Source organism: Galeopterus variegatus, unplaced genomic scaffold (assembly GCF_000696425.1).
Source record: "Galeopterus variegatus unplaced genomic scaffold, G_variegatus-3.0.2 Scaffold1965, whole genome shotgun sequence".
Lineage (NCBI taxonomy): Eukaryota > Metazoa > Chordata > Mammalia > Dermoptera > Cynocephalidae > Galeopterus > Galeopterus variegatus.
The window spans coordinates 90,602-108,351 of NW_007728076.1; the positions used below are offsets into that span (position 1 = coordinate 90,602).

The following is a 17,750-nucleotide window of genomic DNA, read 5'->3' on the forward strand; positions in this document are numbered from 1 at the left end:
TTTTTTTTTTTGTGTGTGTGTGTGTGTGTGTGTCTGTGGGTGAATTAGTTTGTTTGTTTTTCTTTTTTCTTTTTTTTTTTTTCGCTCCCACCAATGAGTGAGAACATGTGGAATTTCTTTTTCTCTGTCTGACTCGTTTCACTCAATATTATTCTCTCAAGGTCCATCCATGTTGTTGCAAATGGCAGTATCTCATTAGTTTTTATAGCTGAGTAGTATTCCATTGTGTAGATATACCACATTTTCCGTATCCACTCATCCGATGATGGACATTTGGGTTGATTCCAGCTCAAAAATATGGAACGCTTCACGAATTTGCGTGTCATCCTTGCGCAGGGGCCATGCTAATCTTCTCTGTATCGTTCCAATTTTAGTATATGTGCTGCCGAAGCGAGCACTAGGCTTTCTTTTTTGGATGGAATCTTTCCCAAGCTCTTTGTTGTGATTCTGTGATCACCAACACACCCATGTAACCAGTATCCTTTTTAAGGAATAGACATTACCAGCACTCCAGAGTCATTCTCAAACTCATTTTCATTTACAACCATTTCTCCCCAAGGGTAAATACTATCCTAACTTCTTACATTAAAGATTAGTTTTGCCTGTTTTTGAATTTTATATAAAAGGAGGTATACAGAATGTATTATTTTGTGTCTTAGTTCTTTGACTCAACATTGTGAAATTTATCCATGCTGTTGTGTGTAGTTGTGTCTTCATTCTTGTGTAGTGTTCTATTTTATGAAAATAGCACATTATACCCTTTTTACTCTAGATCTTTGCATTGTTTCCAGTTTTTGACTATTACAGATAGAAGTCTTATGAATATTCTTGTACATGAATTTTAGTGAACATGTGTTAATATATGCCTAAGATTATTTGTTTTTAAAGAAAACTTTTTTTCCCCATGTTGTTGCTTTTCTGAAAACTGAATGGCCTAAAATTGATGTATAGTATTTTTTTTTCTCTTGAAAATCTTTTTATTTTCCCTGAGAAATCTTTGTTAGATTGATAGCATGTCAGAATACAGGAAATGCCAATTGTATCTTGATAGTGTAAGATTTATTAGATTTGTTGAAAATCATAGCTAGATTCTTCTGAGAAATTGTTTAGTTTTAGGGCCCCTGCAGAAGTAAATCAGTGCTTTTACGGGCCGACCCCGTGGCTCACTCGGGAGAGTGCAGCGCTGGGAGCGCAGCAATGCTCTGGCCGCGGGTTCGGATCCTATATAGGGATGGCTGGTGCGCTCACTGGCTGAGTGCGGTGCAGATGACGCTATCCCCTTACCGATCACAAAAAAGAGAAGAAAAAAAAAAAAAAAAGTAAATCAGTGCTTTTAAACCATTAAAATATAGTTATTTAGTTTTCCCACCAGAAATCATTTCAGGAATACTTCATTTGTTTCTAGGACTGGGTATATATTTATGTTTACATTTCTTTATCATATGTACAGATAATGTATGGACTTTAATATTTTGTGTGTCTCTGTTTTCAAAGGTTCGGTCTTTGTGGGCTTCAGTGAATGAAACACTCACGTTTTTGGAAAAAGAGAGAGAAGTTGTTAGTTCAGTCCTCAGTCTTGTTAACCAGTATACTTTAGATGGAACTGATGTTGTTATTAATATTCCAAGGCTGTTACTTGACAAAATTGAGAAACAGATGTGTCAGGTAAGCATTTGATATTAAGGAAGGTTTTGAGAAAATTCCCCTCAGGTAGTTATTTTATATATTAAAAATTGTTTTTCTTGCAATATTTTTTTTGCTGCTTTCAGAATTAATTTTTGTGAATATATCTAGTAAAACCTTCATAAAGAGGAGTACTTCATAAAGGTGTGCTTATTTATATTCATTAACTTTTATTAATTGTTTATACCTTCCACAGTACTCTGTCTAATACAAGAGTACTTCAGAAAGTTAATGGAAGGATTCATATTCTCTTTTAATTCCATTTTTCCACGAACTTCTTGAAGTAACCTTGTAGTGTAGAGAGTATTACGTTACATAGGAAGATGACACTGTACCTGTTCTTTATAAATTCTCAAAGAGAACAGCAATGATCTCCTAATTACCAAATGTCCTTTTAACATTTTCCAACTTCTGGTTTGTCTTTTATCTAGATGCTATTAGACATTCCTTTTAAAGTCTTTTCTTCCTTTAGCTTTGTCACTTCTTGTCTCTGCTTTCCTGTGGTTCTTCAGACTGCTGTTCTCAGTTTTTTCTACTGGTTCTGTTTTCTCTAACTTTTAAGTGAACTTGTTCTCTGTGGTTCCTTAAATGCTCCCTTTCCTTTCCTTCATTACAGGTTTATCTGTATTTTCTTACCAATTCCATGGCTTCAATAGCCTCCTCTACAATTAATTTTATGAAATTGGTATTTCCAGTCTCTCTTCTTCAACCGAAACTCCATCTAATTACTTCCACTTGCTTATGGGACATTTCCATCTGGTTAGCTTACATATTTTTTTCTTGGTAAGCACAGTTTATTAAGCATTTACTATATATAGTATGCCAGGTATTGATTATAGAATAGGGGATACAAAGATAAAATATTGTAACTCTGAAGAGCTTTCACTTTAGTTGGTAACATGACAGGCACATCAAATTCAGAGTGCATAAAAATGAAGATCTGCAAACTCAGATTCCTACAGGGTCTAGGCAGGTAATGAATGTAAATGAAGTTCACTAATTATGTGTAACAATAGGGAGAAAGTAGGAAAGTGATGAGGTCTTTGGAGAAAATTACTATAGTAATTTTTACATGAGATCTATGATTTTTAAAATATTGGCAACTAATTCAAATGATTTTAAAACATTGGAACTGTGCAAGCCAAATAAACATGTCGAAGATTGGATGCAACCTTTAGGGGTCACCGATTTGTGACTTTTTTTTTTGTAATAGAATGGTTGTAATTTTTTCTTTTCTTGCAAATGTAACTATTTTAATTTTATGTGGCATACAAGTTCTCATGAAAAGTAAATCTTTTATATCAAATTACACTAAAATATCTTGTATTGTTACATATAAATATTGTGTCAAAAATATTAAATTTATATTTTATACATATTATTATTTATACTGTAGTCTTTTCTACAGTATGGGTCCAAGAACAATTTATCATTGTGAAGTTCCTTATGTACACTCTTGTATTGTTACATATAAATATTGTGTCAAAAATATTAAATTTATATTTTATACATATTAGTATTTATACTGTAGTCTTTTCTACAGTATGGGTCCAAGAACAATTTATCATTGTGAAGTTCCTTATGTACACTTTTCACAATTCTTTTACATACAATTTAATTATTTTGGTTGTTATATTCAAAGTAGAGTTGATAATATTTGAGTTATTGCCAATTTCTTTTTACTTTGATATAAAAAATCATATAAAATATTAACAGACCTTAAATATATTTTTAAAACTTTTTTGTGTAAATCAAATTTACTATTTATTTTTTCAAATTTTTATTGGTAATGTTAAATTAAATTTGGCCTGAAGATGCCTCCACATACATGTAAGCCCTTGCAAAACCAACTGCAATCTAATTCAATGTGACTTTTGTTAAAAAATGAATTAATGATCTTTTCCCCAAACCTGCTCTTTCTGCTCAATCTTTATTTTTCTTTCTATCCTTTTGCATTTTCAACCTTTAATATAAAATATAACACAGCATGTTAATTCTTCCACAGTGGTTTTCACCAGATCAAAGTTATTTACATAGTTTTATGTTTGGGGGGGAATTGATTTTTTTTCTCACTCTCTTTAAGGTAAACTTTTTATATCATAGTAAAAAATAAATATATTTATATAACAGTTTATTATCTTACGAACCTATAGTTCACTGCTTTTTTTCCCCTCTGAATCCTTAGTTGCACATAGGAAATGTTTATGAGGCTGGAAAATTGAACCTCTTAACAGTTATTCAGTTATTAAATGAAGTCTTGAAAGTAATGAAACATGAACGTTGTCAGGCTGACCAAGCAAGATTGACAATAGACCTTCACTACCTTGAAAAAGAGACCAAATTTCAGAGGGAAAGATTATCAGATCTGAAGCATATGAGGTACACTAGAAAGACCTTCTGTTATTTTATTGTGGGAGGAGTAGGGTGGTTTTCTAAGCAAAAGGTCTTATATAGTTACTCTTCAGCTTTGGCAATCAAGTGTGAAAATTTTACTAGTACTCGAAAGCCTTATGTAATCAACTCCTGTAGAGACAAATGAAGTAGAAAGGAAAATTAATGTAGTTTTTCTTTGTCTGGGATAAATTAATTGTCCCGAGTAATAATTCTTTATGGAGTAATTTTAACTTTTCTCTAGCTTCTCTCTTTTGTTAGGTCTAATAATAAAACTGGGCCTCAGAAAAGTTCTTTATGGGCCGACCACATGGCTCACTCGGGAGAGTGCGGCACTGGGAGCGCAGCGGCGCGATGGCCGGTGCACTCACTGGCTGAGCACGGTGCGGGCGACACCAAGCTAAGGGTTGCGATCCCCTTACTGGTCACCAAAAAAAAAAAAAGAAAAGTTCTTTATTTGAGCAGAAAGACTGGAAGGTATGAGCTGTCTTTAGGAATGGATAAGCAGGAGTAAAATTCTGACTGAAGTTTAGAGCCAGGAAAAAAATTGTATTTGAAAAATAAATGGAGTAATAGATGTATGATCGCTTTCTGGTCTTAAAATGAGAAAAGGTATTTTAGGTTCTGAATATTCATATGTGTGAGTTTATTTAATTTATATGCGCTGTATTGATTGGACTTTCATACAGCTGGACTTTTATATGACTGTTTCCTTCCCCTTCCCTGCAACTATTGTTGTCTTCTTAAATTTTACTTAGATTTTTTGTATTCATGTTTTGAATAAAGTTATTTTTTATGCTATTACAGGTATAAAATTAAAGAAGATCTCACAACTATAAGACATTCTGTAGTTGAAAAGCAAGGAGAATGGCATAAAAAGTGGAAAGAATTTCTTGGTCTTTCTCCTTTCAGTCTAATTAAAGGCTCAACTCCAGTAAGTAATGTTGACTTGCCTTTTGGAGAGTAGATTAATATATGGCAATCTCCTGATTTATCATGTTACAAATGACCTAGAAATGCTGTGTGTCATCTTTGCATCTGAGCCTAAAGTTCAAATGTTTTTGTTTCTGTAATTTGTCTAAATATATAATAGAATATTCATTAAACTGCTGTTGTCATTTAAAGTTAGTATTTCTAGATTTAGAGGTTTGTATTAAAAAGAAAACGAAACTTTCCTCTTGATGTGAGGCACTATGACATTGGAGACATAGCTGTAAAACAAAGTATTCCCTTTGTTCCTAATGTTGTACTTTTTGGTTTGAAAATAGTTATAAGATGTGTTTGGTAATTTTATCTTTGTTAGGAAAAAAAAATCATCCATTCATAGATTAATTTAGCATTGTTATGGTGATAGTAAATGTATTTATTTCAAAATTGTGAATTCTGTGTTTTAAGGCTGTGGATCTTTTACCACCTATGTCTCCCCTTTCATTTGATCCTGCTTCAGAAGAAATATATGCAAGGAGTATTTTTGTTCAGTATCCTGCTTCACTTCCAGGTTGGTTATTGATCTTTTTCTTTTTTAAATCTCCCTCCTGTAATTATTTCTCATTATTATAATAGTACTTTATATTTATTTTTTCTCCCAATTATTTTTTAGTTTGGTGAAATGCACATAGCATAATATTCACCATTTCAGTCATTTCAAAGTATGCAACTCAGTGATATTTAGTAAATTGACAGGGTTGTGCTGTCATCACCACTATCTAGTTCAGAACATTTTCATCATCTGAAAAGGAAACCCCATACCCATTAAGCAGTCACTTCCCATTTCCCCTTCCCTGGGACCTGGCAGCCACTAATGTACTTCCTGTCTCTATGGATTTGCCTATTCTGGATATTTCATGTAAGTGGAGTCATACAGTATGGGGCCTTTTGTGTCTAGCTTCTTTCACTTGCACAATTTTTTACTTAGCCCAGTGTTTTCAAGTTTCATCGATGTAGCATGTATCAACCCCCCAATTTTTTCTTCTCTCTTTTTTTAAAAAACAGCTTTACTGAGATATAATTCACATACAATTCGCTTATTTATAGTGTCCAATTCAGTGGTTTTTACTGTATTCGCAGATATGTGCAACCCTCATTACTGTTAATTTTAAACATTTTAATCACCTCAGAAAAAAACCTCATCCCCAGTGCCTCCTTCGCTCCCCTAATCCTAAGCAACCAGTAAAATAATTTCTGTCTCTAGATTTCCCTGTTCTGGATTTTCATACAAACAGAATCATATAATGTGTGGACTTTTGTGATAGCCTTCTTTCACTTAGCATAATGTTTTCAAAGTTCATCCAAGTTGTAGCATGTATCAGTACTTCATTCCTTCATTTGAATATATTCCATTGTACGCCTATACCACATTTTGTTTATCCATTCATCTGTTGATGTACCTTTGGGTTGTGTCTACCTTTTGGCTATTAGAGTAATGTTCCTATAAACATTCATGAACAAAATTTTGTGTGGAAGCCCACAATTTTTTTTTAACGTGAAAGAGTACTACAGTAATTAACCTGAGTACCCACCACCTGTTTGAACAATAAACATTTGCCATATTTGCTTTATATGTGTTATGTATGTATTTTTCTAAACCCAAGTAAGTTCTAGACATTGTGATGCTTCACTCTCAGTATTTCAGCGTGCCTTCCCATAAAAATGACATTTTCCTATATAACTACCATACTATTATCTCACTTAAAAAGTTAATGTCTGTAATATCATCTCACATTTAATTCCTTCAGCTATCTTGCCATTATCACATTTAAAAAATTAATATTTCCACTATATCTAATATCCATTTTATAATCAGTTTTTCCAATTGCCCAGTAATGTGTATAAGAAACTTTAATTGGGTTTGGTAAATAGAAGATAGGTAGTTGAAAGAATGAATGAATAAAAGCAAATGGGCTGGTTGATTGGCTCAGCTGATTAGAGCACGGTGTTAATAACACCAAGGTAAAGGGTTCAGATCCCCTTACCAGCCAGCCGCCAAAAAAAAACAACAGATGAATTATATAGCCAAGCTGGAGCAGGCAGTAGTGTAGGCCATATTTCAGGTAGTCCAAAGATCATGATAGCAGTTAGTACTGGACTTAGGAAGAAAAGGGTGGTGGGTAGGTGAATGGTTTGAGAGTCAGGCCTATTTGGGGAGGACACTGGTTGGGTAGACTAGAGAGCAAGGCTCAGGATAGGTGTGGCTAGAAGAGTAGACAGACATACAGAAGGCTGCATGGTTTGATGAATGAGAAGGGGCTTTAGATAGAGCATTCTGGTTTCATGATAGCTTTGAGAAGTCCTTAATTATGAGATACAATTATTTTGATAGCCCTTGGCTATTTGGTTGACACTGTTAATTCAGCTGGGAAAGGCCTTTAAACTCTTGCCAGGCTTAGTTTAAGCCCTTTGAAACCATGGGATTGTCCTTATGTACATTTGGAGATTTTTCTTTTCTTCTTTTTTTTGTTTTGGTGGCTGGCCTGTTCTGGGGTCCAAACCCTTGACGCTGGTGTTACAAAGTGGTGCTCTAACTAACTGAGCTAACTAGCCAGTCCATTTGGAGATTTCTGTATCCACCTTGAAACTGTGGAATATTTGTGTTTGTTTAGGAAGTTCAGTTGGAAGTCCTCATTTTAGAAGTGTTTGGTAGTTCTTTGGGGAAACCCTGTCCTCTGGGCATTGTACAGTTTGTACTCTTGGGATTCCTTTTTTTTCCTAGGTAGAACCTTGGTCTGAGCTGGGGAATCTCAACATTATTTTGAACTTTTTGTGGTAAAACAACTTTTTCCTCTCCTACACATTACATCTTACTTAAAGTAGTTTACCTTTAAAGTGTTTTTTAAAATTTTATTATATTGAAAAGTACAGAGAATAATATAAACACCTGTTTATCAAACAGCCTTTTTGTCAGAGCTTTGCAATATTTGCTTTAGGTTTTTTTTTTTTTTTAAAGTACATATGTAGATAACCTTTCTTTGATCCCACTCATTACTTTCACAAAGATAATACTTACTATTCTGAATCTTATCTTTATTCTTAATAATAGTTTTGTTACATATGTATGGATCTATAAATAATATGTAATATTGTTTTTATCTATTTTTAAAGTTTATGAATACAGGTTTTTTATTATTGCCCAAAATGTCCTTTGTAAATGCTCGTTTATTTTTTGAACCAGGATCTAAGGAGGATTTTCTCATTGCATTTGGTTTTGTCCTCTTAGTGACAATGTGTTCTAGAATAATGCCCTCACCTTTTTAAAAAATGATATTGATATAAATTGTTTTTAACAATCAGTGTATATTTAGATTTACCAACATGTTTATTGATTTTTTGGTCTGTTACTTATTTTACTCTACTCCTTTCTTTTGCAAAGTATATCTCAAAGTATATACTTTAGTTCTTTTAATGATAGACCCTGATTAGTAAAATCTCTTAGTCTTTCTGTGAAAATGTCTTTTTCACTAAGTCTTGAGTGAAAGATTAGCTGGATATAGAATTTTAGTTCTACACTTATTTTTCTTTAGGACTTTTCATGATGTGATATTGTTTTCTGCTTTCTGTTTCTGAGACATTTGCTGTCAGTCTAATTGTCATTTATTTATAGGTAATTAAATTTTGATATGTGGTTGCTTTTATGATTTTTCTTTTTTTTTTATTATGCAGGTTCATGGAGACATGTCTTAATGTAGATTTGTTTTTATTTAGCCAGTTTGGGACTTATGTGTGCTTATTTATTCTGAAGGCTCATATCTTTGTTCAGTTCTAGAAACTTATTCACCATTATATCTTCAAATATTGCTTGTCTCTTATTCTTTTGATCCTTTCCTTCTGTAACTCCTATTGTTGGAACTTCTAATTCTATCCTCCATATCTCTTAATTTCTCATTCATATTTACAACTTCTTTGTGTCTCTGGGCTTCATTCTGGGTATTTTCCTCAAATCTCTCATATGGTCCCTTTTAACTAATTATCTTTTAGTTATGTTTAATCTGCTTTTTGATCTGTCCATTTAGTATTTAATATTTATGAATGTACTTTTCACTTCTAGAAGCCTTATTTGCTTCTTTTTCAAAACTGCTTCTTCTTTTTCATGGTGTCCTTTTCTTTCATTATGACTTTTTGTGTCTTTTTTGCTAATCATTTAACATCTCCTGATTTTCAGTTTTCTCTTATCTCTTGTGTTTAAGGTACTTCTGCTCCTATATGTTGTGCTTCTGATTCTTATGGTTGTTTGCTTCCTATTAAAATATTTGATCATGATCTCAACTTCAGTGTGTCTCTCCAGAGATCCTGGAGGAGTTTCATGGGCTCTGGGGTTTTAGAATAGTTTCTATAGAGTGACCTACAATCCCAGTGTTTTCTTTCTTTTTTTCTCTGTTTGTGTCTGTCTGTGTCTTGTCTATGTCTGTGCCTTTGTCTGTCTTTGTCTTTCTTTGTGTCTGTATCTATGTCTTGCCTATGTCTATGTCTATGCCTTTGTCTATGTCTATGTCTACATCTATGCCTTTGTCTATGTCTATGTCTACATCTTTGTCTTTGTCTATGTCTATGACCCAGATGTTTTTTTTGAATTAGGCCAGTTAATGCCTTTGGTTTGGGTTTTTCTACAAGTAGCCAATATAATTTTGGATTTTCTACCTCCTTTTGAGTAGACTATGTTTTGAATTTCTTTCCTTTCTTGTTTTCTTTTTTTTTTTTTCACCAGGACTCTAGATAGGCAGTAGGCTTCCTTGCTACTTCCCTGGTCCAGTTGGCAGATTTTTTTTATAGTCTCCCTTTCAAGGTTAGAGCAGCCTTTGCAGTGTCCTGGCCTTATGACAATCTCTCAGTTTCAGATCCCAGCCTGAGTGGCCTGAGATGATGTTTCTTGTTAACTATGTAGGCAGTAAATCTCCAATTCAGCCTCTGAAACCTGCCTTATTGGGCCTTTGTTTCTCAGTTTGAGCTTACTGTTTTGATCAAGCTTTCTGTCTTTGGTTCTGGCTGGTATTTTGTTCCTTTGGGCATTCCTTGTTTTTTTTCTTACACTTAGGAATTCTAATGTATTTATGGTAGGAGTTAGTGTCTGCTTCAGCTTGGTTTGCTCTGTTGTGGTAAGTTCAGTTTTGTTTTTACTTCCCAAATTCCCTGTTCTATGTGTCCCCTCTTTTTCTGTCCTCACATTATTTTTTTGGATGGCTGGCTGGTATGGGGATCTGAACCCTTGACCTTGGTGTTACAGCACAGTGCTCTAACCACCTGAGCTAAGTAGCCATCCTGTCCTCATATCTTAAGTGCTGTAGTTTAGATCTCAGCAATTCTTGCCTGAACCTGTGTTCTAACTAACTAGCTACTCTGCCTCCAATATTCAATCTGTTCTGTGTTTCAAATGGCTATTAGTGATCTTTCCGTAATGGGAATATGATCCTTTTCATTTCCTGGTGTACAACACATCAATGGCTTCCTTTCACCTTTAGGGAAAAAAATAGTTCTAAATCATTTTTCACTAACAACTCTTACCTTACAGATTTTCTTAAATGCCAGAAGAAACATGCATCAACTCTGCCCATCACCAACAGATGGTGTTTATAGTTGTGTGTAATAATTTTAGTATATGGTTATCTACTAATTTTGTGGTATAGTTGTATTTGTGCTCACTTTTGGGATGTTTTATAAACATCAGTAATTCCATTATAACAATAGAGTCAGGGTATTGAAAATGCTATAAGAGGTAGCATACTATTATAGTGGATTAAGAGGAAAACTTTGCATATTATACACATTGGCTTTTTATATTGTGACACTTTGGATACCTGTACAAATGAGAAAGGCTTACAGAAGGTAACATGTTGAAAGAGGAGGATGCCCTGGAATATCAAATCCTCTGTAATTTGGCCATGGCTTACTTCACCAATCTTACTTCCTACCATGCTTCCACTGGATATACCCTGTACTCCAGCATTACCAATCTCGTACCTTATTCTCTCAGTACCTTCATTACTTTCTTCCTGCTCACTCCTCATCTGTCCAGGTGTCTCTCCTCTGCCCTCTTGCATTCTTTTTTTTTGGCAGCTGGCTGGTACGGGGATCCAAACCTGTGACCTTGGTGTTACAAGGCTGCCTCCTTGCATTCAGTGCATACTTCTGTCATAATATTATAGCAGTATAAATTTCAATATTCATTTAGAAATTAATTTTATGATGCTGTCCTAAGTATTAAAATACAGGTTATACTTAAATCATTCAAAGTTTGGCATGTTCACACATGTGCACAAAGTATTTGATAGATATTTACACACTGGGAGACACAATTATGGTCTGACTTTGGAGTTTTGGCAGATCTGGGTTCAAATTCTGGCAAGTTTCCCTACTAGCTTTTTTTGGGTGCGTGTGATCCGAACCCTCGGGCGGGAGCGCCGCCGCGCTTCCCAAGCGGCGCACTATCCAGTGCGCCACCGGGCCGGCCCTATAGCAGTATAATTTAACGCTTCACTTATCACTGTCCTTTCCCATACTGACTCCTTGGAGGTAGGGTCTCCATCTTTTATTTCTTTTTCCCATTGTTAGTTCAGTAGTGGCAAATAGTTATTCAATGATGGGTTGATGAATAAATATGTAGGCTGACTGATGTTATAAATGCTGTGCTGACATATGCTAAATACTGCAACTTTTTGGCCTTGCTGGCTTATGTGATAATTGCATGATCTTAGTACTTAAACATGAAGCATGGTTACATAACACTGGAACATTATGGACTGTCACTTTTCTGGAAACTCATTTTTTTTTTTTTTTTTTTGTCTTTTTTCGTGACCGGCAACGGATCGCAACCCTCAGTGTCGCGCCCGTACCGGACCGGGACCGGCAACGGGATCGCAACCCTCGGTGTTGCGCCCGCCCCTCGCTCAGCCAGTGAGAGGCCGGTCTGTATGTGGGATCCGAACCCTCGGCAGGAGCGCCGCCGCGCTCCCAAGCGGCACACTGTAGCAGTGCGCCACCGGGCCAGCCCTGGAAACTCATTTTAGTATGAGTTATTAGTCTTTTTCTAAAAGCCTACTACTAGATATTCTCTATTATTTTCCTCCCCATCCCTTTACATATAACAATTAAATAATTACCTTTTCCTATTACTGTTCATATTATTCTGATTTTTCTGTTTAGAAGTTGTTCTAGAATTTCAAGAGCTCCTTCAATATTAGAATGTACAAACATAGCTAAAGAGTAATTAATTTTTCTGTTTCCTTAGATATACCTAAGCAATATAACCAAGAAAATGGTTGCAGAAAAGATAATGATACCCTGGGAACAGTACGTGATTTAGCCAACAGGTAAAACAAATTTGATTTTCATATTGATTTGTTTTTCTATATTAATTTTAGTCCTATCTTAAGCCAATTTCCAAACTTCTATACCATGGGATAGTGCGTAATTTCACTGTCTTAACCAGACAGTATTTTTCTAGTGTAGACCCACATTTTCAGAAAAGATTCAACATATATGATGTGTGGGCATTTTTTTTTTCCTTCTTCTTTATCTTAAATATTGGGTTTCATGGGTATTATCTGATTATTGAAGAAAAAAATATGGGAATTTTCTAATGCAAGTTGGGATTTATTGCCTTTTTGTATGTGCAAGCTTTTTTGAAACCACTGTGACTATTGACTAGATCCAAGAGTTTTGGGGCCTTTGAGATCATCTAGATTGGTAGTTTTCATAATATATTCTGCAGTGCCCTCTGGTGCTGTGGATTAGGGCTGGTCCACTTCGGCCTGAGCAGCTTGCTATTTTTATCTGTAAAATATATTGGGGTTTTTGATAAACCATTTGGTAAAACAATTCTTGGCTTTAGAAAAAAAATTGGAAGACCTAACCCTAAAATTTAACATATGAAAAAACTGGACCTACTTTGTTGTAACTTTCTTTAGTATTCTTATTTTATTTATTTCTTGCTTTTTTTATTATCCCATTTTGGACTGTTGCCAGATTATAAAAGCCAAAAAACCTCTAGATTAAAAATATGTTATCCACTTGGGGAATATATTTGTTCTTTGTTGAAATTAAGCATTATTAAGTAGCAATTAAACAGATACTGAACAGACCTTATGTATTATTATTATTTTTTGATTGCCCTTTGACCTAAGTAGGTGTCTTGTAGTCCTACTTTCTTAAGTAGATGAGGGACAGATGTGAAAATAAAATAGTTAGGAAAATTATAAGAGAAAATTCTAAATTTTATTAAAGCACTCTTCATTCTACATACTCTTACAGTACCTAAAGAAAATAATGAAATATTCTATGAAGATCTATTATTGAAGAGACAGTAAAGTTACTGGCTTTCTCTTTTTACCTCCATATCACAATTGTTCTTATAGCTAGCTAGAGGGATATAGTGGATACTTCCCAATCTCAATTGTGTTTTTGGTTTGTCTTCCCTTGGGAGAGCAAAGTAAATATTTTGATTAAGGTCTTTTGCTGGACTAAAGATTGATGGTATACTAGATTAATACAGAAATCAGATTTTATCTGTGAACTCCACTGAACCTCAAGATTCTTTTTGGAAGAACTTTGTACTGAGATACACTATGAGAATTCTACAGGAGCCAGACACCCAGCCCCTAAGAATTTAGTTCAGATGGAATCTCTTAATATAGGAGAAAGAAGTTGTATTATTTTCTGATACTTTATTTTAATTATAGGTTTGGGATATTGCAGGGAGGTAGAGGAAGGGTTTTGGTGGCAAGGGATAAACACTTTATGGGATATGAAAGATTATTACTGCTAGATCGCAGAACAAGACCTGTGAAGATTTGAGTTACTGGGATGTGGAAGTAATCCGATTGCTCATAATTCTTAACTGTTAAAGTTATTTGTAATTAATGTTTCATCAGTAATATGTAATGTGTTTCGATTGCACTTAATGAAAGAAAAGAATACCTTTTTTTGCATGTAGTTCAGCACTTACACTAAATATTTTCTTTGTAGTGGCATCATTTTACATCAGTAACAATGTAGTTAATTGGGAAATTCATATGTGGATATGATCAATATAACTTCAATTAAAAAACATGGAAAGAATGTAGTTTTTTTTAAAGAATGTAGTTTTTAGAGTAAGTGTGTTGAGAGTAACTTTCACATACAATTGGTGTTGACAGGTACCAAAAAATATAAGTAGCCTTCTCTGTAAATCTCATTGTTTGTTTTGGTCAAAGTGAGTTGATGGAGGTGGCACCAGACTTAATATTAGAATTCAGTTATTGGTGATGCTTTTGGTGTACATTAAGGGCACTATCTTTCTTTGCAGTGGTTTTTGGATAGTGGTTTTTGGGAGGAGTCCATGATATTCCTAGTGGTGATGATGCTATTGTTCTAGACCTTTCTTTAACCTCTACATTTTCTCTTTTATTGCATTTTAGAGATAGTGCGGTATGATTTTGGATATATGCCAGCTAAACATCCTTAGAGTTAGAAATCAAATTCAAATCTATCTTTCTTCCCTTTTTATAATTTCTATTATTTCGCTGCTAACTATGGATACAGTATAATAACAACAGAAAATAAAAATTAATAATTGGCTAAAATTTCTAACAAATCACTTGTCAGATTTTTTTCTGAAGTTTTTCTAAGTCTTGTATATTGTACAGTCATGTAAATTTAGTTCTTATCAAAGCATGAATACTGTCTTATATTCTAAAGTATGAAATTTTCTAAACATTTCAACATAGTATAAACAATTTTTGTGTGTATGTATGTTTAACTAACATTATATTAAGTAATTTTCACTTATAATGGCTTTGTAACATTGCAGTTTTTTTTTAGACTTTTAAGTATTCTGCAATTTTTTTACTACCATAAGAAGCATGTCACTTTTTTTTCCCTCTTGGAAGTGTTCTTTCCTTAGGATAAGTTCCCACAATGGGATCAACACCCATTCTTTTGATCTATTACAGTGCTAAGATTTCATAGGCCTTAATATTGGCATGGCAAGTAGATAGAGAATAAGGACTGAACAAGGGCAGCATTAAAATTGTCTTGGATTGTAATGTTAGCAGGGCTAATAGCATGTTGCTGATTCGGAAACAAGAGAGAGGAGCATATGGAATATGTTTCCATTGTTCTCTATTATACGGCTCCACAGGAATGATTCAATAGAAACATTTGTTGTCACCTATAGAACCCCACCCTCAAGTGACATTTACTTATTGATTCTGTCAATCCATTAAACAGTCAACATATATGTATTGCACCACCAAGCACTGTGTTAGTTCTTGAGAATGCCTGGGAATAGCCCCTTGGTAAAGACATAGCCTTTGTTCTGATTGTGGCATTTCAGTGGCATTGGTCCATAGATTGCTGGCCCTGTTTTAGAAGGCTTTTTGATAATTTTAGTGTAATGATTTGCAAAACTTGAGATAAAATCCCAGTAGATGATTTGCCTTCAATATCTGGATTATATCCTGTCACTGCTAAGTTGAAGTTTGAGCATTGCAGTGATTTTGAATTGTGTTTAGAAGGTAGGTGGGGATTCCGAAGGAAAGTTTGAAAAATTATATTTGCTATTATATAAAACATTTGCATAGCTGTTAATTTTATACTCTGGCAGTGAAAAGAAAGCAAAGCACCAACAAGCTTCCTGTTGAAAGTGATCTCTGTGGTACTCCTCCTATCTTTCGTATTACCTAGGGTAGAAAAGCTTTTGGCCTTTGAATTTAGATCTTTCAAGATCAAGATAAAGTAATTACTTTAAAGTTATCATTTCTTTGAAAGTTTTTAAAATTTAATAACATGACATAACATTAAATAGCATGCAAAAATTTAATAACATGAAATGGCATGAAAGATGCATGAAGTTTTAATATTTATCCAAAGGAGCAAGGGAATCTAAAGGATTAAGGAGTATAGCACACAGAATACAGCAAACTAAAACTCTGAATAACCTTAATTTTACTATAAGTGTAACATAAACATATTTGCTACAGAGCAAAATTCAGCATATAAGAGATTGATTTTGGACATGAAATATCAAAAGAAAACTTAAAAGTCTGCTACAATGAAATTCTGTGATCTGGACCCTGAGGACATTGTAATAATGCAATTCTAGTTAATTGAATTTGTTTTTAATGTGTACTCAAGCTTTTGAGTGTTCATCAAGTCATTTAACCCTTTTAAAACATAGTGTAGACTTAAAAAATATATATAATGGACACGTAAATTGTTCATACCTGGGAGGCTGATACACAAGTCGAGCTGAAGTATTGCTCTAATTGTCACCTTACCTCCCTAGAATAAACTGCCTTTCGATGACCGGGACGAATTGAGTGAAATCGTAACGGACAGATACGAGGCAGACAGTTTCTTTAGAATATTCAAATGCATCAAGTGAATGGAATTCTTTCTAACTTACAACTTGGATTTATCGTCTTTTTTTTTAGCCCTGCCTCTTTCCTGTTGCAACCAGCTTCATCTTCAGATAGAAACAGTGTTACACTACTTGAAAAGGTACATTTTAAAACAATTTTTAATTAAGTCTGACTATACTGAATTATGATAAAATATTTATTTTTGTTGATATTACAGTTAAATTTAATTTCTATTTTCACATTTCCCAGTATTTGTACATTTTGTAACACTTCTAATTATAAGTTATCTATTGCTAAGTGGGAATATTGGAATTAGTTAATTCTACCAGTGAACATATAATTTCACAATATTAGCAGCCTTTTATAGGTTCGTGATAACCAATGAATCTCTAATGAAAAAGGCTTCAAGAACAAGCCATGGTTATTAAGGTTTTAATATTACATGTCTGTCTTCTTCAGGACATAGAAATGAGAACTCCCAAAGAGAAAAACAAGACCATTTCTAAGAAAATATCAGAATTTGAAGCAGAAGACTCTCTATCATCAGATATTGCACAGAATATAGAGAATAGTACATTTGGAGGGTCTCTACCAGCCAAAAAGAGTGATCCATTCCAAAAAGAGCAAGATCATCTGGTAGAAGAGGTAAGAAAAATACTGTAATAAGTATACTTAATTATTTTTTCAGTGGCGTTGGGATCATAAGTGAAATATAGTTAACTACTGATTAACTGGGGTAATTTGGGGTAAAGGAGGTCACAGATAATAAAAATCATGGTTAAAGCAAAATTGATCCTTCCAAAAAGAAATAGATTTAATATAAACTTATTTATTTAAGATTACATCCATGGTTTAGAACCCATGTCCCTTTCTATAAATATCCAAGTGTCAAAATAATATATGTAAGGTATTTTATAGATTAACCATTGCATAAATTATTAGATAAATGTACCCAATCATTATACTCTATTAATAAATTAGTCTGTCAATGTTGTCTGTTGCTTAGCTGAGCTTTCTCTTTTTTGAATATTAGAACAAAGAATATGCAATATCATATTATCACAGAGTGAAGGTTTTGTTCTTTTTGCTTCCTAAATAATTCAAAAGTGATTAAATCCATTGTTTTTCATGAACTTGGTTTTCCTAACTGTCTTTAATACGATTCTGCTTTTCACTGGAAAATGACCACATGATACTACTATTTTCAGTATTACAGAACTCTTTGTGCACAAATTAAATACTCAAGCCATTCATTAATGTTATTTTATTTATTTATTTTTTTTTGTCTTTTTCCGTGTCCGGCAACAGATTGCAACCCTCAGTGTCGCCCCCGTACCAGACCGGGACCGG

The 17,750-nt window shown here is 33.9% G+C and overlaps 1 protein-coding gene across 1 annotated transcript in view; it reads left to right on the forward strand.

Moving 5' to 3' along the window:
* The window catches only part of HAUS6 (HAUS augmin-like complex, subunit 6), a 35,927-nt gene that overhangs the window by 10,710 nt on the left and 7,467 nt on the right, over positions 1 to 17,750 (forward strand). Inside the window, exons 7-13 of the mRNA XM_008579841.1 lie at positions 1,495 to 1,665; positions 3,869 to 4,062; positions 4,882 to 5,008; positions 5,470 to 5,572; positions 12,290 to 12,371; positions 16,473 to 16,539; positions 16,860 to 17,045. Coding sequence (XP_008578063.1) covers positions 1,495 to 1,665; positions 3,869 to 4,062; positions 4,882 to 5,008; positions 5,470 to 5,572; positions 12,290 to 12,371; positions 16,473 to 16,539; positions 16,860 to 17,045 — 930 coding nt within the window. The remainder of the gene's footprint in view (positions 1 to 1,494; positions 1,666 to 3,868; positions 4,063 to 4,881; positions 5,009 to 5,469; positions 5,573 to 12,289; positions 12,372 to 16,472; positions 16,540 to 16,859; positions 17,046 to 17,750) is intronic.